The sequence below is a fragment of the Mobula hypostoma genome, chromosome 9 (genome assembly GCF_963921235.1).
Source record: "Mobula hypostoma chromosome 9, sMobHyp1.1, whole genome shotgun sequence".
NCBI classification, from domain to species: Eukaryota; Metazoa; Chordata; class Chondrichthyes; order Myliobatiformes; family Myliobatidae; genus Mobula; species Mobula hypostoma.
The window spans coordinates 122,181,480-122,206,635 of NC_086105.1; the positions used below are offsets into that span (position 1 = coordinate 122,181,480).

General features: G+C 39.7%; 1 protein-coding gene across 1 annotated transcript in view; it reads right to left on the reverse strand.

Annotated features, from left to right (window-relative positions):
• iqck (IQ motif containing K) overlaps positions 1-25,156 on the reverse strand; it is a 103,551-nt gene that overhangs the window by 5,939 nt on the left and 72,456 nt on the right. The window contains exons 7-8 of the mRNA XM_063059033.1: positions 21,608-21,692; positions 6,849-6,963 (exon numbers count right to left, since the gene is read on the reverse strand). Coding sequence (XP_062915103.1) covers positions 6,849-6,963; positions 21,608-21,692 — 200 coding nt within the window. The remainder of the gene's footprint in view (positions 1-6,848; positions 6,964-21,607; positions 21,693-25,156) is intronic.

Genomic DNA, 25,156 nt, shown 5'->3' on the forward strand with positions numbered 1-25,156 from the left:
CTTTATAGAGAAATATGACTCAAAAACTACCTAGGATGAGATAAAATCCATTAAATCACAGAGAGAGAGACAATTTTGAGCATGTTTTTGAATGTTTATGCATATTTCTCCATGACATTTGCCCCATCAGGAAACTGGAACGGGCAGTTCCAGGTGCAATTCATCCATTGCATCTGTTACTTAACCAGCATATTGAGTGCTCCAGATGACATCATCAACATGTCCAATGCTTTTCTTCTTCACTACGAATAACACAATCTTTTGTGTGCAACTTAGCTTCTTCATGGGTCAGTACCATCAGGAGTACATTGCATTAGTTTAATAGTGGTCTATCTACTTGAAAGGACACTCATAGGACAGGTGCTATGATGTAAGACAGGGGTCCCCAACCTTTTTTGCAACGTGGACCAGTTTATTATTGACAATATTCTTGCGGACCAGCCAACCCAGGGTGGGGGGGGTTGGGGGTAGGGTTGCTACCGGACAAGAGTAGCAGTCAAATACGTTGTGTTTACCCCGAGAAAAACTACAATGATCATGAAGCCTTGCGCGGGCACCAGTGCACATGTGTGTACGTGCCGATTTTTTTCTACAAATCGTTTTTGGTGATTCTGTGCGGGGGGGGGGTGTTAATCACGACCAGAATATAGGTGATAAGTGGCTAATACACTCAATTTCATTTCTAAAAGGGTTTATCTGACGAATTTAATATTAAACACACAGAGCATATTTTCCTCGCATGAATATAGTGGTAAGTCAATTATCAGGGGAGGACAGGGGAGTTTGAAGTAAGTATTGAACGAACTTCCAGTAGAAGTGGTAGAGGCAGGTTCGATATTATCACTTAAAGAAAAATTGGATAGGTATATGGACAGGAAAGGAATGGAGGGTTATGGGCTGAGTGCAGGTCGGTGGGACTAGGTGAGAGTAGCGTTCAGCACAGACTAGAAGGGCAAAGGTGGCCTGTTTCCGTACTGTAATTGCTATATGGTTATATAAGTCACTTATAAGTCAATAGCATCATAACATTTTAAGTAACATTTGGATATTAAACACACAGCACATATTTTCCTCCTATGGACGTATAAAATCATTGCAGCACACCAATATCGCTGAATCAGTGGGAGCCCTGGGCTTGTTTCCCTGCAACAAGACGGTGCCATCGAGGGGTGATGGGAGACAGCGATACTCGAATGGGGTGCCTTATGTCCAGTCTATTCCACAATTTAGTTTTCGTTGCATTCATTGCAGAGATATGTTGGAAATGGAAGCAACGTTTTCAGTGCTTTCGTGGCCATCTCAGGATATTTAGCCTTGACTTTGACCCAGAATGCTGGCAGAGATGTTATGTCGAACATACTTTTCAGCCTGTCGTCATTTGCAAGCTTGAGGAGTAGATCTCCTTCCCACGCTGACATGGATGACACGCGGGTAATGACCTCAAGTTCAACAGTGCGCGCGACAGGGAATGAGGAAAGGTGCAGCTGACTCATATCACCAAATCATATCGTTTCCTCACAGCCCAGTAGCACATGCTTTGCGGCCCAGTACCAATTCACGGCCCGGTGGTTGGGGACCGCTGATGTAGGAAAAGTATTTGCAAGGTTTTCAGTAATCTTTCTTGGTACACAAAGATTGCAAGTGCTTTTTGCACAATGCAGTTGTTCACCTATTGATTCCAACAACCAATGAATATTGAAGATATTGCTATGGTATTTACTGGTCTTGCTAGGGGACAGAGACCATCTTTTTATTTGGAATGCTCTCTGAAGAATAAAGAAATGTTGCATGCTGCACACAATTTTTAGATGCAGTCTTATGCCTGTATTCTTTCTCCATGGAGAACAAGATACTCCCACTCAGCTTCCTCACCACATGATTTTTTCAGGCCTTGACAGCAGACCTCTGACATGCTTCACAACTAGCTACACACTTTAAAGTTTCAAAACCGACACAGGCATTCAATTCAAAGAGGACTGTATTCAAGCAACACACTTAAAAGTTGCTGGTGAACACAGCAGGCCAGGCAGCATCTCTAGGAAGAGGTACAGTTGACATTTCGGGCTGTGACGCTTCGTCAGGACTAACTGAAAGAAGAGATAGTAAGAGATTTGAAAGTGAGAGGGAGATCCGAAATGATAGAAGACAGGAGGGGGAGGGATGGAGCCAAGAGCTGTAAAGTTGATTGGCAAAAGAAATATGAAAGGATCATGGGACGGGAGGTCTAGGGAGAAAGAAAGAGGGAGGGGGGAATCCCAGAGGATGGGCAAGGAGTATAGTGGGATTTGTCAGCATTAATGACCTCCCACAAGTGAAGGCAGCAACTCATGAGTTTATGGTTTATAAACCTGACTTTCTCATCAACTATTTCAGATGGATCACTCAAAGCTTTTCCACATGGTGAATACCATGTTTTCTGCCAGTATCCATAAATTATAATATATAATATAACAGAAATTATAAACATAAATTATAACATAACAGAGGAGAAGATGGCAGCGTGCGCAGCCTTTCCGGTATGAATAGCTGTTATCTGTCAAGTAGGGAACCGTGCATAATCCTGATTTGATAGAGACAGACGTGAGAGTACGGAGGAACATCTGGAAAACTTCCGAAATGCCCGCTTCGCTGCCGCTGCTACTATGTGGTAACCAGAATCTCCGGAGCAGAACGGCCCGAAATTCTCGGCTTTGCGTGTTTCAGCGGCCAGGGCGAGGTCGAAGGCACTCAGCAGAGGATGGTGCTCGGGAGGCTGTATCAGAGGGGCTGGTCAGAGGCTCAAAGTTTTCAGACGGAAGGACTCAGTGTCGGCTGTGGTCGGCTGCTTCCAAGGCATCGGCAAGTCGACAGTGCCTGGAGGTTTATGGCAGGGAGTTTCTCCCTTTTGCTGCTGCTATTGGGGACTCGGGAGTCGATCGACTCGGGGACTTTTGAGATTTTATTTACCGTGCCCATGGTTTGTTCTTCATCAAATTATGGTATTGCTTTGCACTGCTGTAACTATATGTTATAATGATGTGGTTCTGTCAGTGTTAGTCTTTGGTTTGTCCTGTTTTCTGTGCTATCACTCCGGAGAAACATTGTATCATTTCTTAATGCGTGTATGCATTTCTAAGTGACAATAAAAGAGGACTGAGTGTTCTCATAATCTTAATACCCACCTTGGAGAGAGTGAGAGCTGAGGGTAGAGATTTTGAAGAACAAAGATTAACCTGGCTCCTCTTACCAGTCTGGAATCCAACTAAAGCTGTTGTACCCTTGAGAGACACACAAGAATGAGGGGAAGGAGCTGTGAGGATTGGATTCTGGTGCCTGATTCAACGGTAATTGCCAAGATGACGACAATAAACAGAGCTTGATTGTGGCCATTTTAATAAGAGAGGGTGGTAGAGTTAGGAATAATTTGTGTTTTTATTAGTTATTTTGACAAGTGATTTGCAGTTTGGTGCCAGTGTACCAGAGAATTCCATGAAGGGAAACTACTGAAATGATTAAGAAACTCACTTTGATAAATCTTATGAGATCTTGAAATATTTTCCATCATTTCTCCATTCTTATTTCTGAATATACTGTAAATGACCTGGACAACTTTACTGAAGAGCTGCCCTGGTAGGTTTCATGATACCCCTGGCACAAAGGACCTCTCTTGCTGTCCCTAGCCTTCAAATGGAGCTCTCTGCCTTCTCCATAAAAGTCACTCTGTCCTCTGTGTCAGCTATGGTGTATATTGTTTTCTCGGCATGAAGGAGTGCACGTTCTTAAGGGCTGAGGCCCCCAAGGGATTGCAATGTAAAAAAAAGTATCTGCAAGCATACTAAAGTGGATGAGCTGCTTGCACAAAACAAATTTTACATCTGATTCTGTGCATAAACTATGCTGATATTTTTTAACATCAAACTTGACAGATTCCTCAATGGTCATGGTTCTCTTGATTTGCCATTTACAGCAAAATGTAGCACACAGAAAAACATCGATTTGCCCATTTCTATTTTATTGAAGGCTGCTATCAAACTTTAATTTCTGAGGAAATGAAACCTGGTGGTAGGAAATTCCACTCTACTTAACTATAAAAACTATTTTTAGTGAAATTACAGATGTTTTCTTTATAAAGATATTTAAATTGCATTGAGGATAGAAGAAATCTCTAGGGTCAGCTATTTGGAGATGCAAAATTAACACACATGCTATTAGTTACATGTTCATAGATTTGTCAAATTATTACGATTAGTGAGCACTTGCCAAAATAATTGTTCTTAAGGGCAACTTGTTGTCATCATAGCACATAAGGGGAGCCAATACATGCCTGCAGCAGGTAAACGGTAAGTCTCATTGGCTGAGGAGGCATCCTTAGCCTGATGGCCTGACTGGGAACATCTGAATGCCTGAATGGCTGGATGGAGAAAGGCTCAGGTATCACTCACCAGCAAGATAATTTGACATTGGTGTAAGGGAAGTGAATGCATAGAATAAGCATTGAAGTGTATGGACCACCCAGCTCACCCATCAAGTTATTTGCTTCATTGGAAGAATTCCCGACACTACCTCAGATAAGAAAAGGACCCTTAGCATGTGCTTGAACACACCGACGTACTTCTGGTAATCCTGTTCTAACTGGGCACAAACAGTTTCTTCAGTTTGCATTGTAACAACAATATCAAACATGGATTGGGTTGCTACCATTTAATCACACTTCTTAACACTTCGATATGCAAAACACATTCAATTTCATGTGGCACATTACGTAATCAATCACATTTCAAAACTGACACACTGACAGAAAACTGACAGGAAAAAAACACACAAAAACATGTTACACAACTGAACTTCAAAATCCCTATTTTTATTGGGGTGGGATGAATGTGGCCATTTTCTTGGCTACATTTCTATGCTCTTTGGGTCCTTGGTGCTTACCGAAACTCCCATAGAAAATGTAGTAAAAATATTCAATTATTAGCATGATTGTTAAGTAGATGTACCTTGATTCATGAGGCATCGATACAATAGTAAACATCCTTTCTTTGGAGTTGGGTAATCTCCACTCCCAAATTTTTGGCTAAGTTCTTTAAGACCAGCCACTCTGCCAGTTTATACCAAGGAACAACAAAGAGTAACTTATAATTTTAAAAACACAAGAAAATCTGCACATGCTGGAAATCTAAGCAACACACACAAAATGCTGGAGGAACACAGAAGGGCAGGCAGCATCTATGGAAAAGAGTAAACAATCAACGTTTCGGGCCAAGACCCTTCATCACCAGTACACCAGCACTGATGAAGGGTTTAGCCTGAAATGTCGACTGCTTATTCTTTTCCATAGATGCTGTCTGGCCTGCTGAGTTCCTCCAGCATTTCATGTGTGTTGCTTATAATTTTAAATCCCATTTATTAAAAATAGCTAGTTCCAACTTCTTTTCTCCCTTATAATCTTGCATTGAAAATCTGTGAAGAATTCCATTTAGAACCACAATGATATTGCAAGAATGACTAACTGGCAAAGATTCATCAGGATTGTTTAATGTTAGTGAATGCTAACTTAGATTTGTATTATAGGATTGACTTGGATTTTTATGTACCATAATAAGGTTGTCAAGTCAAGTCAAGTTTATTGTCATTTCAACCATAAGCTGCTGGTAGAGTACACAGTAAAAATGAAACAAAGTTCCTCCAGGACCCTGGTGCTACATGAAACAACACAAAACTACACCAGACTATGTGAGACAGCACAGGGCTGCACTAGACTACGTAAAACAACATAAAAACTGCACTAGACTACAGACCTGCACAGGACTACATAAAACGCACAAAACAGTGCAGGGCAGTACAATAATTAATAAACAAGACAATAGGCACTGTAGAGAACAAAATACTATATAATAATAAATTATGTAGATGTCAGTCTAGACTCTGAGTATTGAGGAGTTCGATGGCTTGGGGGAAGAAACTGTTGCACAGTCTGGTCGTGAGAGCACAAATGCTTCGGTACCTTTTGCCAGATGGCAGGAGGGAGAAGAGCTTGTGTGAGGGGTGCGTGGGGTCCTTCACAATACTATTAGCTTTGCGAGTGCAGCGTGTGGTGTAAATGTCTGCGGGAAGAGAGACCCCGATGATCTTCTCAGCTGACCTCACTATCCGCTGCAGGGTCTTGCGATCCGAGACAGTGCAATTCCCGAACCAGGCAGTGATGCAGCTGCTCAGGATGCTCTCGATACATCCTCTGTAGAATGTGGTGAGGATGGGGGGTGGTGGGAAATGGACTTTTCTCAGCCTTCGCAGAAAGTAGAGACGCTGCTGGGCTTTCTTGGCTATGGAGCTGGTGTTGAGGGACCAGGTGAGATTCTCCGCCAGGTGAACACCAAGAAATTTGGTGCTCTTAACGATCTCAACGGAGGAGCCGTCAATGTTCAGCGGAGAGTGGTCGTTCTGTGCTCTCCTGAAGTCAACAGCCATCTCTTTTGTTTTGTTCACATTCAGAGACAGGATGTTGGCTCTGCACCAGTCTGTTAGCCGCTGCACCTCCTCTCTGTACGCTGACTCGTCGTTCTTGCTGATGAGACCCACCACGGTCGTGTCATCGGCAAACTTGATGATGTGATTCAAGCTGTGTATTGCTGCACAGTTGTAGGTCAGCAGAGTGAACAGCAGTGGACTGAGCACACAGCCCATAAAGCATGAAACATACTACATTAACTTTTCAATCCAAATATGCTACAGGAAGCAATTCATTTCTTTAGTTGGCAACTCAGGAAGCCACCAAGTCGAATGACATTTAAATGTGATGCTTTTCGTGATATTCCGAAGAGAGGGATACAATGCACTTTTGTATAACTATTAATACAAACTCGTCTTACCTTTAAATTCCTGTTCAGCCCAAAATTTAATGATCTTTTTAGTATAACCTCTGTTTTCTTCTCTCAATTCTCTTTGCCACTGGCGAAGCTCCTGTATCTCTGATTCACAGCGAACCTTTAATAATTAAAATCAGAAAAATAGTTAAATGTGGCATTACTCATCTTATTTCAGTTTAAAGAGAGCGCTGAAGTCCTTTCTATTACATATCCAGAAAAATGGAAATTTAAAAAAATTCAGATGCTGGAAATAAAAACAGGAAATGGTGGAATTATTTAGGAGAGCAGGCAGCATCTGTGGAAACATTTAAATTTGAGATCTTAGATTCCATTTGTCAGAACAGGAAAAGAAAGCAAACAAGTTAGTTTCATAGCAGTAAAGATGGGGCAGGGATGGGTAGAGCAAAGGGAACGGATCTGATAGAGTGAGACCAGATGACATAATGTGGCAGTTAGGAAGTTCTTTATGCTTCTGTTGGGCCTTTTTCTGACAGTGTAGAGACCATATTCAGTGAGATCAGAATAGAAACGAAATGGGGAATTCAAGTATCAAAATATTAATTCTGGCCCGCTTTCCACAAATGCTACCTTAGTGTTTCCAGAATTTCCATCTTTATTTTATTGACATTTCCTGCAATTCCATGAGCATAAAGACTTAAGTTGTGGTCTATTGGAGGTGCTTAATATGAATAAAACAGTCAGTAGGTGCCAAGAATGCTGGAATGCTGGTGAATTGCTGGAACAAACTTGATACATGTACGACAGCAGGAAACAGTCAGACTTCAATGAAACCAACCGTTCAAGTTATATTCTTAAGTACATCAAAGTCAATATCGTTACCTCAAACAGACTATTTGGTATTCCTCGATCTCAAATGTACTTTATCTGCAGTCAGGGAATAAGAGACTGCAGGAAGTGCACTATGAAGACACAATAGAAATAGTCTAACATGTTGTTTGGGATACAGCACTTAAGTTATGGGCTGGAACGCTTAACTTCCAGCTGGGTTCTGGGTTTTATTTCCTTGGAGATGAGAAGACTTGTGGGAAGCTTAATGATGTGTACAGTACTAAGTTATAGAGGCACAGATAGAGTAGATAATAAGAAACAGTTTTGAATAGCTGAGGTATCTAAAACCAGACAGCTCAGGTTATGGGATAAGAGGCTCAGAGAAAACCCAAGGAAGATTTTTTACTTAACCCAGAGTATGGCAGTGGAATGCACTGCCAAAAGCTTAGACTCACATTTAATAGGTGCCGTGCTTTAGATGTTTCAAGAAGGACAGGAGAGGGAGGCAAAAGAGGTGATGGAGTGGTATTGGTAATCAGGGATAGTATCACAGCTGCAGAAAAGGAGGAAGTCATGGATGGATTGCCTACTGAATCATTGTGAGTAGCAATTAGAACCAGGAAGGGGGCAATAATTCTACTGGGTGTTTTTATAGACACCTCCCCCAAATGGTAATAGAAACATTGAGGAGCAGATAGGGAGGCAGATTCTGGAATAATCTGTGGTTGTTGTGATGGGTGGTTTTAATTTTCCTAATATTGACTGGCATCTCCTTAGAGCAAGGGGTTTAAATGGAGTGGAGTTTGTTAGATTTCAAGGTCTAGAAATAGAATCTGTTGAAGATGATAGCAATCATGTAGAAATGAAATTTAACCCTCTAAAGGATGCCTTGGTAGAATCAGTGAAGTCAATGATTCCTAAAAAAGAAAAAGCACAAAGAATAAATGGATGACAGATGAAATTTTTAAAAATCTAATGGAAAAAAGGAGACGGAAGAAAGCAAATCCTATAGAATATACCGTTTGTATGTCCTTAGATAAAAAAGTTAAAAGCTTATGTCAAAAAGCCAAAGAAGAATGGTCCAGGAATGTGAGCAAATAGAAAGCATCCCTATTACTGATCCAAAAAGGTTACATCAACAAATCAAGAATATCACTGGTAAAAAGCTCCTCTGTTCTTCAGGTGGATGTTTGAAAGCAAAGGACGGTACCATTATCATGGAAAAAGATGAGATTATGAACAGATGGACTGAGCATATTCAGGAATTGTTTGAAGACGATCGAGGTGAAAAACCAGAAATTAAGAAGAACATTGAAGGTCCAAGTATTTTAAAATCTGAAGTTCGTAATGCAATAAATGAGATGAAGAAAGGAAAGGCAGCAGGTCCTGATGAATTAGTAATAGAACAAATTATTGCCCTTGAAGATTATGGAATTGAAAAACTTACTGATTTAATCAATGACATTTATGAGACTGGAATAATACCAGAAGAGATGAAAAAATCAGTATTTATCACTCTTCCTAAGAAAGCTGGAGCAATAGAATTTGAATTACATAGGACCATAAGTTTAATGAGTCATATCACCAAGATACTTTTAACAATTTTGAAGACAAGAGCTAAAAGTAAGATACAAGCTGAAATAGGCAAAGAAAAATGTGGTTTTGTGAAAGACAAAGATACAAGAAACGCAATATTGATGTTAAGGATACTATCAGAACGAGCTATTTAAGTGCAAAAGGATTTGTTTGTTCGTTCTATCGACTACACAAAAGCATTTGATAAAGTAAAGCACAATAAGTTACTTGAAATATTACAGAAAACTCTAGATCTAGATTCGAAAGACCTCTGCCTAATCAGAAATCTGTACTGGAAACAAACTGCCACTGTAAGAATAGATGGAGAAGTGAGTCAGTTTACAAAAATCAACAGAGGCATTAGACAAGGGTGTGTTTTCTCCCCTGATTTATTTAATGTGTACAGTGAAACAATATCACAAAAAATAAGAGACATCTTGGGAATCAAAGTTGGCGGTGAAAACATCAATAATTTCAGATATGCAGATGACGCTGTGTTAATTGCAAGTACGGAGGAAGAACTACAAAACTTAATTGATATAATTGTTGAAGAAAGTGCAAAAACGGGTCTATCTATCAATTGCAAAAGGACAGAATGTATGGCGATATCGAAAACGAAGGAGAGTCCTATCTGCAGGCTGAGAATAAATGGGGAACACATAAAACAAGTACAGAACTTTTGCCACTTAGGAAGCTGGGTGAGATCCAGCAGGTGCGACATGAACATCAAAAGAAGAATAGGGATGGCAAAAGACACCTTTACGAGGATGAAGAGTATACTGACCAATAATAAACTAGGCATGACAACCCGCCTCAGAGTACTGAAGTGTTACGTTTATCCAGTTATGTTATATGGCTCAGAATGTTGGACAATATCTAGTAACATGAGGAAACGAATTGTAGCAGCAGAGATGTGGTTTCTGAGGAGGATGCAAAGAATATCATGGACGAAATGAATATCTAACGAGGATGTCATGAACAGAGCAAACACAAAAAGAGAAATAATGTATGAGATCATGAAAAGGCATTGTAACTTTATTGGACATGTGATTAGGAAAGAGGAGTTAGAATGCATGGTAATTATGGGAAAGATTGAAGGGAAGAAAGCAAGAGGAAGACAAAGACAAATGATGATGGAAACAGCAGCCAGAGAATTGGAAATGAATACCAATGAATTGATCCACTTGACCCGAAACAGGAGTGTGTGGGCCATGGCAGTCAAAGCTCAAACTGGGCATGGCACCTGATGATGATGATGATAATGATGGAGTTTGTTAGGTATGTTCAGGAAGGTTTCCTGACACAATGTGTAGATGAGCCAATAAGAAGAAAGGCTGTATTTGATCTGGTATTGGGAAATGAACCTGGTCAGGTGTGAGAGCATTTTGGACGTAGTGATCACAACTCTATCTCCTTTACCATTACGCTGGAGAGGGATAGGAACAGACAACTTAGGAAAACATTTGATTGGGGTAGGGGGAAATATGATGCCATTAGGCAGGAACTTGGGGAAAAAAATTGGGAACAGGAGTTCTCAGGGAAATGCACGGCAGAAAAATGGCAAATGTTCAGGGACATTTGCATGGCATTCTGCATGGGTATGTTCTATTGAGGCAGGGAAAGGATGGTAGGGTAAAAGAACCATGGTGTACAAAGGATGTCGAAAATCTAGTTAACGAAGAAAAGAAAAGCTTATGAAAGCTTCAAGAAGCTAGGAACTGATAGAGGTCTAGAAAATTATAGGGGTGCCAGGAAGGAGCTCAAGAAATTAGGAGAGCTAAAAGGGGCCATGAAAAGGCTTTGGTGAGCAGGATTATGGAAATCCCCAAGGCATTCTACAAGTATATGAAGAGCAAGAGGATGAGCCACGTGAGAATAGGACCAATCAGGAGCAATAGTGGAAACATGGGCATGGAGTCTGAAGAGGTAGCAGAGGTACTTAATGAATACTTTGCTTCAGTATTCACCAGTGTAAAAGACCTTGGCAATTGTGGAGATGACTTAGAGCAGGCTGAAACATTTGAGTGTATAGATATTAAGAAAGAGGATGTACTGGAGCTTTTCAAAGGTATTAAGTGAGATAAGTCGCCAACACCAGAAGAGATACACCCCAGGCTTCTGTGGGATGCGAGGGAGGTGATTGCTGAGCCTCCGGCGATGATCTTTGCATCATCAATAGGGAGAGAAGTACCAGAGGATTGGAAGACTGCAAGTGTTGTCCTTTTGTTCAAGAAAGGGAGTAGAGGTAACTCAGGAAATTATAGACCAATGAGTCTTTCTTCAGTGGTGGGTAAATTGTTGGAGAAGATCCTGAGAGGCAGGATTTATGAGCATTTGGAAAGACATAATCTGATTAGGGATAGTCAGCATGGCTTTGTCAAGGGCAGGTCGTGCCTTACGAGCCTGATTGAATTGTTTGAGGATGTAACAAGACATATTGATGAAGGTAGAGCAGTGGATGGAGTGGATTTCAGTAAGGTATTTAATATAGTTCACCGTGCATGGCTCATACAGAAAGTAAGGAGGCATGGGATCCAAGAAGACCTTGCTTTGTGGAGCCAGAAATGGCTTGCACACAGAAGACAAAGGATGGTTAAAGATGGTTCATATTCTGCATGTATGACAGTGACCAGTGGTGTTCCACAGGGATTTATTCTGGAACCCTTCCTCTTTGTGATTTTTACAAATGACCTGAATAAGGAAGTAGAAGGGTGGGTTAATAAGTTTGCTCTTGACACAAAAGTTGGGGGTGTTATGGATAGTCTGGAGGGTTGTCAGAGGTTACAGCCAACATTGATAGAATGCACAACTGGGCTAAGGAGTGGCAGATGGAGTTCAACCCAGACTGGTTTGTGTGAAGCATATCACACAAACCAATCTTCTGTCCTTGGACTCACTTTACAATGCACGCTGACGAAGCAGTGCTGCCAGGATAATCAAGGACACGACCCACCCAGCCAACACACTTTTCGTCCCTCTTCCCTCCGGGAGAAGGCTCAGGAGCTTGAAGTCTTATATGGCCAGATTTGGGAACAGCTTCTTTCCAGCTGTGATAAGACTGCTTAACGGACCCTGGCCTGGATCTGGGCCGTACCCTCCAAATATCCAGAACTGCCTCTCGTTTTTTTTTTGCACTACCTTACTCACCCTTTTCTATTTTCTATTTATGATTTATAATTTAAATTTTTAATATTTACTATCGATTTGTAATCCAGGGCACGTGAAGCGCAGAATCAAATATCGCTGTGATGATTGTACACTCTAGTATCAATTGTTTGGCAACAATAAAGTAAAGTAAAGTGGTTCATTTCAGTAGGTCAAATTTGAAGACAGAATATAACATTAATGGTAAGACTCTTGGTAGTATGGAGGATCAGTGAGACCTTGGAGTCCGTGTCCATAGGACACTCAAAGCTGCTGCGCAGGTTGGCAGTGTTGGTAAGAAGGCGTATGGTGTGATGGCCTTCATCAACTGTGGGATTGAGTTCAAGAGCCATGAGGTAATGTTACAGCTATATAAGGCCTTAGTTAGACCTTATTTAGAGTACTGTGTTCAGTTCTGGTCACCTTACCACAGGAAGGATATGAATACTATAGAGAGAGTACAGAGGAGATTTACAAGGATGTTGCCTGGATTGAACAGCGTGCTTTATGAGAATAGGTTGAGTGAACTTGGCCTTTTCTCCCTGGAGCGACGAAGGGTGAGAGGTGACCTGATAGAGGTGTATTAAATGGTGAGAGGCGTATAAGATGATGAGAGGTATTGATCGTGTAAATAGCCAGAGCCTTTTTCTGGCTAATATGAGGGGGCATAGTTTTGGGGTGCTCAGAAGTAGGTACAAAGGGAACATCAGAGATAAATGTTTCACACAGAGAGTGGTGGGTGCATGGAATGCACTGCAAGTGACAGTAGTAGAGGAGGATACAATAGGGTCTTATATAGGTGCATGCAGCCTAGAAAAATACAGTTTTTTTCCCCCAACTATGCAATTGGGGAAATTCTAGGCAGTTTCTAGAGTAGGTTACATGGTCAGCACAACATTGTAAGCTGAAGGGCCTGTAATGTGCTGTAGATTTCTACATTTCTATGTTCCTGTGTTAAGGAACCACTGAGCAGAGGCTAAGCAATTCCTTACAGGTGGAAGAAACATCAGAGCCTGATCATCCTGGGCTACTTTCACACATCATTATGCCCCATATTACTCTAACAATCTTTTTTTTAAAGGCAGTATCTTCAATGACAGATTATTTCCTAGCATAACAAAAGCTTAAGTCACATTAGTGCACTTTTCTGAGGGACAATATTATGCCACAGAATTAAGTTTCTTAGACTGCCAAGATATCCAAATTTCCAGCAGAGAATTTCAATAAAGTTGCCTCAGAAGAAATTACACATGGTATTGGGCTAGCATAAATTAAGAACTTGTTGACAGAATTGTAATAAATAGATCAATTTTAGGTTATGAAGCTGTCACTAGTGTTGGAATGCAAGAATCAGTATTACAGGAGGATGCAGACAGGTTATAATGAATTAAGAAGGACACAGCAGATTGAATAAAATTTGGAAATTGCATGTCATTCACTGTTGGGGAAAAATAGTAATACCGTACTTCTTCAGCTGTAAATGTTGAAAAGAATGTATTGGTATTTTGGGTATCCTTATACACCAATCACTGAACATTAGCATGAGGTAGAACTAGCAATTAGGAAGTCAAAAACAATATGATAGCTTTTAACGCAAAGGGATTTGAAAACAGAAGTAAATGCATCCTGCTGTAATTGTGCAAGGTTCCGGTGAAGCTACATTTGGGATACTGTGTTCCTAACAAAGGAAGGATGGATCTGTGAATGAGGGGGGACAGTGAAGCTTCACTAGATAGACTCCTGGGATGGTGTGTTTGTTATATGAGGAGATATTAAGCAGACCGGACTTATATTGTTAAAGTTAAAAGTTAATATTCCCCTGCCTGAGCAAGAAACAGGTGCATGGTCTCAGAGTAAGGATTGCCCATTCAGGAGAGGCATAAAAAGTTTTTTCACCCAGAAGGTAATGAATCTTTGAAATTCTCCAACACAACAGAGCTTTGGAAGACCAGTGAGTCAGTGTTTTCAAGGTTGATAGATAGAATTTATACATAATGGGAAGCAAAAAGCTTGAGATTAGTGGAGGAAATTGGCAGAAAAGTGAAATATAATCCTTGATTTTAGTGGAGACCACACACGAGTTGGCCAAATGATCTATTTCTCCTTCTATTTCTTATGTTCTTCGGTAGGTACATCCAGGCCTTTAGGACCACGGAAATTCTGTGTTACTTCGTTTTTTTTTTATTTTAGAAACAAAATGTCAATGTTATGCAGCAACCATTAACTACAGATAATTAATGAATTGTCAACTGCATACTTCATTGAAAGTAAGATACACGGCTTTATGAAAAGCTGTTAAAAATATGATTTAAAAATTCAGTGACAGACATCCAACAGTGATAACTGATGCAACATAGAGTATAAACATCCACAGATGAACATCAAACAGAAATCTCAATGCAGGGACAATACACAGTACACTGCAGTTATTTCAATGTCACAGCTCAGTTATATAATACTCAGTGGAAAAATGCAGCCCTGTTTGAAACTGCCCTGGAGATACAGCTTTGCATTCTATATTACACCGCATTTATTGCTATAGAAATATGACTTTCATTCCCGATAGTCCACTAGATTCCATATTTCAGTGCCATTTAGGTTATTTATGCTTGCCTATTTAATCTGTGTGTATTTTCTGTTTAAGTATTACAAAACAATATCTGCTTTTTCTAATAAATGTATCAATAAACTGCAGTTATTACTAATTTATCTACCAGTGTCAAATTGACACCATTTTGTTCAGTTTAAAGAACCTTGGCAGTCACTGTCTTAACAACTTTGAATTAATATTATTCCAATTTAATATACTATAAAAACAACAGAAAATATTATGGCTAACTTTCTAGAAGATGTAATTTAAAGGAAATATAGAACTCTACTTTCTTAGAAGTGTAAGAGTAGGCATGTCACCAAATACTCCAACAAATATCTACAGATGCACTATATCCTGACAGGTTGCATCATATCCTGGTACAGCAATTACAATAAAAAGGAATGCAAGTGGCTGCAGAGAACAATAGATACAGTCTGATCCATCACAGGCCCAGCCCTTCCTACCACTGGCAGCATCTACAAGAAGTGCTATCTCAAGAAGGTATCTATTCTCGAGGATCCCGACATTTGGAGCCTTCTTTTTGCTGCTAGCGTTGGACAGGAGGTAGAGAAGCCCCAGGTCTCATGCCACCAGGTTTGGGAATAGCTACTTTCCGACAACCATCATGCTCCTAAACTGATCTGCACAACTTTAATTCTACCTCAGCAGAGAAATATTACCATGTCTCTAATAGTGTTTTGTTTTCACTAATGTCTTATTTTGTACAGTCTTTTTACTCTTTTCATCTGCCTTGCATAAGTTATGTACAATGTATGTACAATTTATATTGTGTATTCTCTGAATCTATGTGCCTGTGCTTTTACAAATGACAAAAAACTGACTTGATTGAAAGTATGTGGGTTTTTCTTTATAGAACAGCTCAGATAACTTAATTTGGTAACGAATGACGATCATAAAAGTTTATATTTGTAGGAAAGTTAATAATTCACAGCAACAAATCAAAATTACACTATGAATCAAAATTTAAGAAATAAATACCCATCCAAAATTACACTTTCTGAGAAATAGCTAAACACAGAATTGCTAAACTACTGTGACTCAGAAAGGAAGGAGGGAGAAGAGGCACGCTGTGGTGATAAGGGATTGGTTAGTCAGGGGAAAGGACAAAAGCTTCTGTGGGCGAGAACAAGATTCCCGGATGGTATGTTGCCTCCCAGGTGCCAGGGCCTGGGTTATCTTGGATCAAGTCTTCAGCATTCTTAAGTGGGAGAGTGAACAGCCAGGGATCGTGGTCCATGTAGATACCAATGACATGGGCAGGACAAGTGACGAGGTTCTGCATAGGGAGTTCAGGGAGTTAGGTGCTGAGTTAAAGGGCAGGACTTCCAGGGTTCTAATCTCAGGATTGCTACCTGTACCACATGCTAGTGAGGCCAGAACTAGGAAGATTATAGAGTTTAACATGTGGCTAAGGAGTTTATCTAGGAAGGAGGGCATAAGGTTTTTGGATCACTGGGCTCTCTTCCAGGGAAAGTGGGACCTGTTCAAAACGGACGTTTTGCACCTGAAATGAAGGGTTCTAATATCCTAGCAAGAGGGAAGGTGTGTTAATGCTACATGGTGGCATTTAAACTAGAGTTGCAGGGGGATGGGAACTAGAGTGCCAGAACAGTTAGCGGAGAGGTTGTGGAGAAAGATGTTGGTAAGACCTCAGACAAAGTCAGGCATCAAAAGGTTAAACATGTTGCAAACAGTGTCCTAGGATGTATATATCTCAATGCAAGCAGGAAAGGCGGGTGAGTTTAGGGCATGTATCAACACTTGAAATTACAACGTTGTAGCCTTTAATGAGACTTGGTTGCAGGAGGGGCAGGACTGGCAGCTAGATATTCAGGGGTTCTGTTGTTTTAGATGTGACAGAGCAGGAGAGATTAAAAGAGAAGAGGTGGCGTTACTAATCAGGGAAAATGTCATGGCAGTGCTCCGTCAGGGGAATCTGGAGTACTCAACTAGTGAGAAGTTATGGGGGGAACTGAGAAGTAAGAAAGTTATTTTGGGGCTATATTACAGACCACCCAATGATCCTAGGGAGTTAGAGGAACAAATTTGTAATGACATTGCAAATTGTTGCAAGAAACATAAGGATGCTATAGTAGGAGACTTTAACAATCCACATATTGACTGGGAATCCCATACTGTCAAAGGACTAGATGGGATAGAGTTTGTCAAATGTGTTCAAGAAAGTTTCCTTTATCAGTACATAGAAGTCCCAGTAAGACAGTGTGTGATATTGGATTTGCTATTAGGAAATCAGACATGACATGACATGTGACAGAAGTTTGTGTATGAGAACACTTTGCATCCAGTGATCACAATGCTATTAGTTTCAAAGTAAGTATGCAAAGAGATAGGTATGGTCTGCAAGTTGAGATTCTAAATTGGAAAAGGCCAATTTTGATGGTATCAGAAATGATCTGGTGAGTGTGGATTGGGACTGACTGTGTTCTGTCAAAGGTGTACTTGGAAAGTGGGAGGCCTTCAAAAACAAAATTTTAAGAGTACAGATCTTGCATATGCCTGTCAGAATAAAAAGTAAAGAAAACAAATGTAAGGGAGCTTGGTTTTCAAGAGATATTGAGACCCTGGTTAAGAGAAAAGTGGAGATGCAGAGCAGGTATAGGCAAGTAGGAATAAATGAGGTGCTTATGGAGTACAAGAAATCCAAGAACACACTTAAGAAAGGAATCAAGAAGGCTAAAAGAAGGCATGAAGTTGCTCTAGCAGACAAGGTGAAGGGGAATCCTAGGGGATTCTACAGGTATGTTAAAAGCAAAAGGATTGCTAGGGACAAAATTGATCCTCTGCAAGACCAGAATAGTAATCCTTGTGTTGAGACAAAACAGATGGGGGAGATCTTAAATGCATTCTTTGCATCTGTATTAACTCGGGAGGCAGATGCAAAAAATGCATGTAAGATCTCCTCCATCTGTTACAGAGTCATAGAAGTGAGGCAAAGCGGCATCAACTTCATGGACCCTGTACAGATTACAAAGAAGGAGTTGTATGCTACCCTCAGCCAAATCAGGGTGAATAAATCCCTAGGATCTGACAAAATGTTGCTTCAGACCCTATGGGAAGCAAGAGCAGAAATTGCGGAGGCCCTAACAGAGGTATTTGAAACATTTGCAACAGGAGAAGTACCAGAGGATTGGAGGATAGCCAATGTTGCTTCACTATTTAAAAAGGCTCTAGACAGAAACCAGGCAATTATAGGCCAGTAAGTCTGACATCAGTGGTGGGAGAATTATTGGAAGGTATTCTAAGGGATTGGATATATAAGTATTTGGATAGACATATAGTCAGCATGGCTTCACGAGTGGTAAATCATGTCTAACCAACCTTATAGAGATTTTCAAGCAAGTTACGAGGAAACTGGACGAAGGCAAGGCAGTGGATGTTGTCTAAATGGACTTTAGTTAAGGCATTTGACAAGGTCCCACATGGGAGCTGGTCAAGAAGGTTCAGTCGCTCAGCATTCAGGATGAGGTAGTAAATTGGATTGGACATTGGCTTTGTGGGAGAAGCCAGAGAGTGGTAGTAGAGTGATGATGTGGTTAACTGGATCAGTAAATTTGCAGATGACACCAAAATGGGGGGTGTAGTGGACAATGAGAAAGGCTATCATGACTTGCAGAGGGATCTGCATCAGTTGGAAAAATGGGCTGATAAACGGGAGATGGAATTTAATGCAGACAAGTGCAAAGTTTTGCACTTCACTAGGACCAACCAGGATAGGTCTTATAAAGTGATAGGAGTGAGGCAGAACAAAGGGATATGGGAATACTGGTCCATAGTTCATTGAAAGTGGCATCACAGATACATAGGGTCATAAAGAAAGCTTTTGGCATATTAGCCTTCATATATCAATTATTGAGAAGATGGGATGTTATATTAAAGTTGTATAAGACATTGGTGAAGCCTAATTTAACGTACTGTTTGCAGTTTTGGTCATCTACCTACAGGAAAGTTGTAAACAAGATTGAAAAAGTGCAGAGAAGATATACAAGGATGGTGCTGGGTCTGGAGGACCCGAGTTATAAGGAAAGATTGAATAGGTTAGGACTGTATTCTTTAGAATGTAAAAGATTGAGAGGAGATTTGATAGAGGTAAACAAAATTATCTAGAGGTATAGATAGGGTAAATGCAAGCAGGCTTTTTCCACTGAGATTGGATGGGAGTACAACCAGAGGTCATGGCTTAAGGGCAAGAGGTGAAAAGTTTAAGAGGAACATGAGAAGAAACGTTTTCACTCAGTGTGGAATGAGCTGCCAGCACAAGTGGTCATTGCAGGCTTGATTTCAATGTTTATGAGAAGATCGGGTAGACACATGGATAGCAGGGATACAGAGGGCTATGGTCCAGGTGTAGGTCACTGGGAGTAGGCAGTTTAAATGCTTTTGGCATGGACTAGATGGGCTGAGGGCCTGTTTCTGCGTGGTGTCTCTCTATAACTATGACTCTAATTAACAATGACAGCTTCTAAAAATAAAGAAACATAAAATAAATTAAAATGCTTTGTTAATCTTTACATTACTACATTTCAAACAAGGTAGCTAAATTGCAACCACTCCAGCAAAAATCTGTTTTATACTTTTGTAGATTGATTTTATTCATGTGTTTTTGCACATTATTTCATCCATGCAAGCCTCATATGGAGGATGGATACTCCAAACCATGGACACCTTGAAATCACCAGTAACATTTGTTTAATCTTCAAATGTATGCTTGAGCAACAACAGGAAGCCCACATCAGTGAATAGAATATTCAAACACAAATCTCATCAACAAGGATGGAAACTGCTATTTGATAAATGCTTAATCGATTTTTTAATCAGTCCAAGATTGTTTTAATGGAATATGATCATCTCTAGATAATCCCAAACTTAAAAAGAGCACATCATTGTGCAACTTATCCAGTTCATTTCCATTATAGAATTTCTAATGCAATATTTAATGTTTAAATATCCATTCCTAATATATCAATAAAAGTATTCAATTATTTGTATTCACACTGATATTTCCGGTAGACACGACTTAAAGATGGTTTATTTTTTTGTCTGTTTATGTCATTTATTAAAGAATAATGATTGAGCTTTTATCCTCAGTAGAAAAGATTTGATATTAGTATGATTTTGCATGTATATACAGTGGATTCAGGTTAATTAGGACACATCAGGACAAGTATATTTTGGCCCAATTAAGTGGCTGCCCCAATTAGCCAAAGTTTCATGGAAATAGTTTAAAAAGGACAAACTACCATTTAACTGAGCAACAAATTACATACTTAAATTAGATACGGAACAAATTAGAACACTATCAATATTACTACAGTACGATAAAACTGTGTATTGGTTCCTTATAGGAATTCATATAGAGTACACTGCTGTATTCTTTTGATAGACTGTAAATGAAAAATATCAGTGCAGACACCTATTGCAGATATTGGACTGTCTTCATTGCCTCTGCATTAAGTAGTGTCAAAAATCACTGCTTTTTAATTCGCTGTCGGTCAGCCCAAATGAATAACATAACACAAGCATATGCAACTGACGCCATTTTAAAATGGTTTAATCTAAGCATGGTGTAGTGTCTAACAGCCACACTCCATCTTCAGTGCAGACAATGGACTGCCTTCATACAATGCTTTCGACGATTGCATCCTCCAAATTTAAATTTTCATTGTGGCATTCAAGATGATTGTTGGTACCTTCAAATTCTTCGTAGCTCCTAACTTGCTGAAGTAGTGAAATTGTTTTATTTTCATTCTTGGCCATTCTCATATCTCCAAGCTGGAATACTTGAAACTTCAGTGAGCAAAACAATTCTGAATTGGCTCACTGCTTACTTCTCACCATCTATCAGTGACAAAGATCACAGATTTTTTAATACAAACACACACAACTGACACTATTTAAAAACTGTCCAATCTAAGCACAGTGAAGCACATGCAACTGACGCTAGTTGGAAACATTTCTGCAACAGTTTCCTGTCCCAATTAAGCAGCATAATGTCCCAAATAAGCAACGGAAATCCTGGCTATTTTCTCAACTAGTTTTTGTACTTTACGAGTTGTCCCAAATAAGCAGTTTCCACAATTAACTGATGGCCCAATTCACCATGAAAATATGCAGAAAATTGCAAATAAGTGCCTAAAATATACATTAAACTGTGCAAGGCCTCCAGGCAATTATATTTTATTCGACACATGACCTGAGCACTGTGTCCCTTAGGTCAGCTTAAACTGTTTTAGTTAAGCTGCTAAAGCTATTATTGTAGGCCAGATCACGAAGAAGACCCCTGTGCTTCTTGAATAGTAGTTTGGGATTTTATTTAACAATTAACTGTGAAGGAAGAAGGGGTTTTGGTTTAACTTCACCATCTATACACAAAATCTCCAGCTGCTCAGCTCCTCCCTCATATTTCATTCAAGTGTTGGTAAAGAAAACACATTCCATTCTTTGAAAGAGGACTGGAGCTCACAACCTACCAGCTGAGCGGAAAGACTAAATGTACCAGCAGTCCATTTTTATGAAATGGTAACTATTAAGTTACGTAAAAATCAATGTAAGTACTATGACAGTAACCTTTCTATTGAAATTGAGGAAAGCAAGATGTAAAAAAAAATGTAAAATATATTACCCTATATCCTCTCCAGAAGGACTGAATTACAAGAGCTGCTTCATCTTCTGACAACAAAAGAGACAGAGGGATTGGCGGCCGAGGACTGAAAAAATAATGAAACAAGCAAATTCTTGATTACAAAATTATTGTTATGTTATTCTACAATTTATTGTTCTTTGACCCCACCTCAAAAAAGTGTTAACAAATTCTGGAAGGAAAGAATGAAGAAAACTAAAGAGAAAACAAATTACATTTTGAACCAAATTACTTCTTTCTGCAAGATTGCTTAATGGTCAAAATAATAGACAATAATCACATAAAATGATCTAGAAAACTTTAATATTTTCTCTACAATTTCTTAATCATAGTATTTGAAATAAATCGAACAAGACATGACAACAGATCAATGAACTAAATAATTACATATTATAAGGACTTTAACTGGTCACTTAGCTAATGCACTTGATTTGCCTCACCAGAGAAATTTAAACAACATAGCTATGCAGAGATCTTACCAGGCCACATTGATTTGGCAAGCATGAGTGATCAGACCACTGGGATTTTGCATACAGTTCAATAGAAAAACAACCCACTGTACTTCCATCCAAATAGAAATGAAATTGAAGGGGAACCAGTTATACCAACCCCAGAAATGAGAAACAAAATCTATCTTATTTATTGACAATGAATGAGTGCCCCTCCTCTATATGGTTACATAAAACAAAGCCCTTTTCAATAACAGCACACAATTAGAATACTTAGGCACCTGGAATATTGTTAATACACATCAGGTCTATGGCAAATTTTGAATACTCTGTGCTGCACTCCCAAGGAGAACACAAGGTGCATTTATGGAAGAAGGTAGGTATAGTACTGAAAGGATAATGAGAAGGATGGCCGGAGGCATCAACTACAAGCTAAGTCAAAAACACATGTTTTGCGTTGGGGTTAGCAGTGGTGGGTAGAAAGGAGGCCACAGTCAGTTGTCAGGAAAGAAGTGCATTGGAGGAACAGCCAGGTTCAGAAGAGAGTTGAGAGAATTTCAGCAAGAGAAAGCCTTTGCAGGGGATAAAAAATAACAATAAACAATAAAATATACCACCAGCTGTGAAGGCCTGATTTTGTTTGTGTGGTACATAGCACATACACCCAAGGGCCACTATGCATTTCCACATAGCTTGTATGTGCCAGATGGAGGACTTGATAGAAAATCTCAAACTTACTAATTTGCATACTAACCTTTGATTTGCTTTTAAAAATATATCTTTATGGAAATTCAATTACATATTACACATTGTGCAATCTGATAAAATTTCTATCTTCACAGCTTCCAACTAATGGCAAGCAATTTTGAAAGCTCTGGCAGACTGTATGAAGGCAACTTGAACACAATTTCCAAATCCACTATCTTGTTTCCTGGATTTCAAGTAATTGAAACAAAACCTGCTGAAATCAGTAAATTCAGAAATAACCTCATGATCAGGGTTAACCAAGTTAAAAAGGGAAATCTGTTTATTTACAAACTTAGTGAAGCAATCATCAAGGTAATTAATTCCTTTGGTGCAGTTTAAACATTTTCTGCTCTGGGAGTTTCATGGCTCCACTAGTTAATTGTCGGAATGATCATAGGTATTCTTCAAAAATCAGCTAAACCAACAACCAACAGCTATGCTAGGGGTTCTAAAAAGAGATTAAAATAAACATCCTGACGAAGGGTCTCGGCCTGAAACGTCGACTGCACCTCTTCCTATAGATGCTGCTTGGCCTGCTGCATTCACCAGCAACTTTGATGTATGTTGATTAAAATAAACATATGGTTTGAGTACATTTTAGCATCTTTAATTCACTTCTTGGATTTAAAGCCAATTAGAAAATTTCAGCTACTACTAATTATGATACTATAATGATACATATTTGCTCCAAACCTTTTTAAGGAAGATGATCCTTACAGGAATGATTGAAATACAACCAATGATGACAAATGGAGATTAATTTGTACTCTGAAACAAATAGTATGATAAGTTCTCTGACTTGAAGATAGGTAGTGATAGTCGAAATGCAGTATCTGCAGTTAGGGAACATAATTTCAGTTACATATGATAAGGGGATAGTCATCAACTTTACTCTGAATGATTATGGTTGGAAACGTTATAATTTCCTAATCAATCAATTAATCATTTGCCTCTTGAAATCCCACCCAAATAGGACTTATCCCCTACATAAGTCAAAAGAGTAAGACAGGCAAATGATGAATTAAACTTCATAAGACCAAGCAACATGCTCAAAATGCTGAAGGAACTCAGCAGGCCAGGCTGTATCTATGGAAAAGTGTACAGTCAATGTTTTGGGCCGAAACCCTTCGGCAGGACAGGAAAAAAAAGATGCGGAGTAGATTTAAAAGGTGAGGGGAGGGGACGGAGAAACACAAGGTGATAGGTGAAACCTGAAGGGGGAAGGATGAAGTAAGGAGCTAGAAAGTTGATTTGTAAAAGAGACAGAAGGCCATGGAAGGAACAAAAGGGGGTTGAATCACCAGAGTGAGGTGATGGGCGGGCAAGGAGATAAGGTGAGAGAGGGAAAAGGGGATGGAAATGGTGAAGGGGTGGGGTCAGTACCGGATGTTCAAGAATTCAATTTTCATGCCATCAAGTTGGAGGCTACCCATATGGAATATGAGTTGTTCCTCCAACCTAAGAGTGACCTCATCACAACAGTGGAGGAGGCCATGGATAGACACATGGGAATGGGAATGGGAATGTGAAGTGGAATTAAAATGGGTGGTCACTGGGAGATACCATTTTTTCTGGCGGATGGTGCGGTCTCCCAATCTACATCGGGCCTCACCGATACACAGAAGGCCACACCGAGAGGACCAGACGCAGTATATGATCCCAGCAGACTCACAGGTGAAGTGTCGTCTCACTTGGAAGGACTGTTGTTGGGGCCCTGAATGGTAGTGAGGGAGGAGGTGTAGGGGCAGGTGTAGCACTTGTGGCACTTGTGAGGATAAGTGCCAGAAGGGAGGTTAGTGGATTAGTGGGGGGGGGGGGGGAACAAATTGACAAGGGAGTCGCATAGGGAGTGATCAAAGTGAATTTCGATCATATAGAAAATTAGTCAATATGAATAAATGTAAAACAATGAAATAAATATTTTGCATCAGTTCTTCCCTGCAGAAAGTATAAGTAGCTTCCCAGAAGTACTGCAAATAGATTGTAAGCAAGGGAAGAACTTGGGAAAGTTAGCCAGGACAGTGAGCTTTGATTACAGTCTTTCAAAGTTCTGTAGATTTGAGGAAGGTTCCATTAGATTAGAAAATAGAAAATGTAACACCTTCATTCATGAAAGGAGGAAAGCAGAAAACAGTAACTAATAGGCCAGTTAACTTACCATCTGTCATTGGGAAAATGTTAGAAAATTTTATTAAAGGTTTTATAGCAAGGCACTTAGAAAAAAATCAAGGTAAAGTCACCATGGTCAATGGAAAGATTTACCATTACTCTATATTTCAGGCTATCTTTGTTTGTACTCTTCTCTTATCAATCTTTTCATCATTCTGTTATGTTT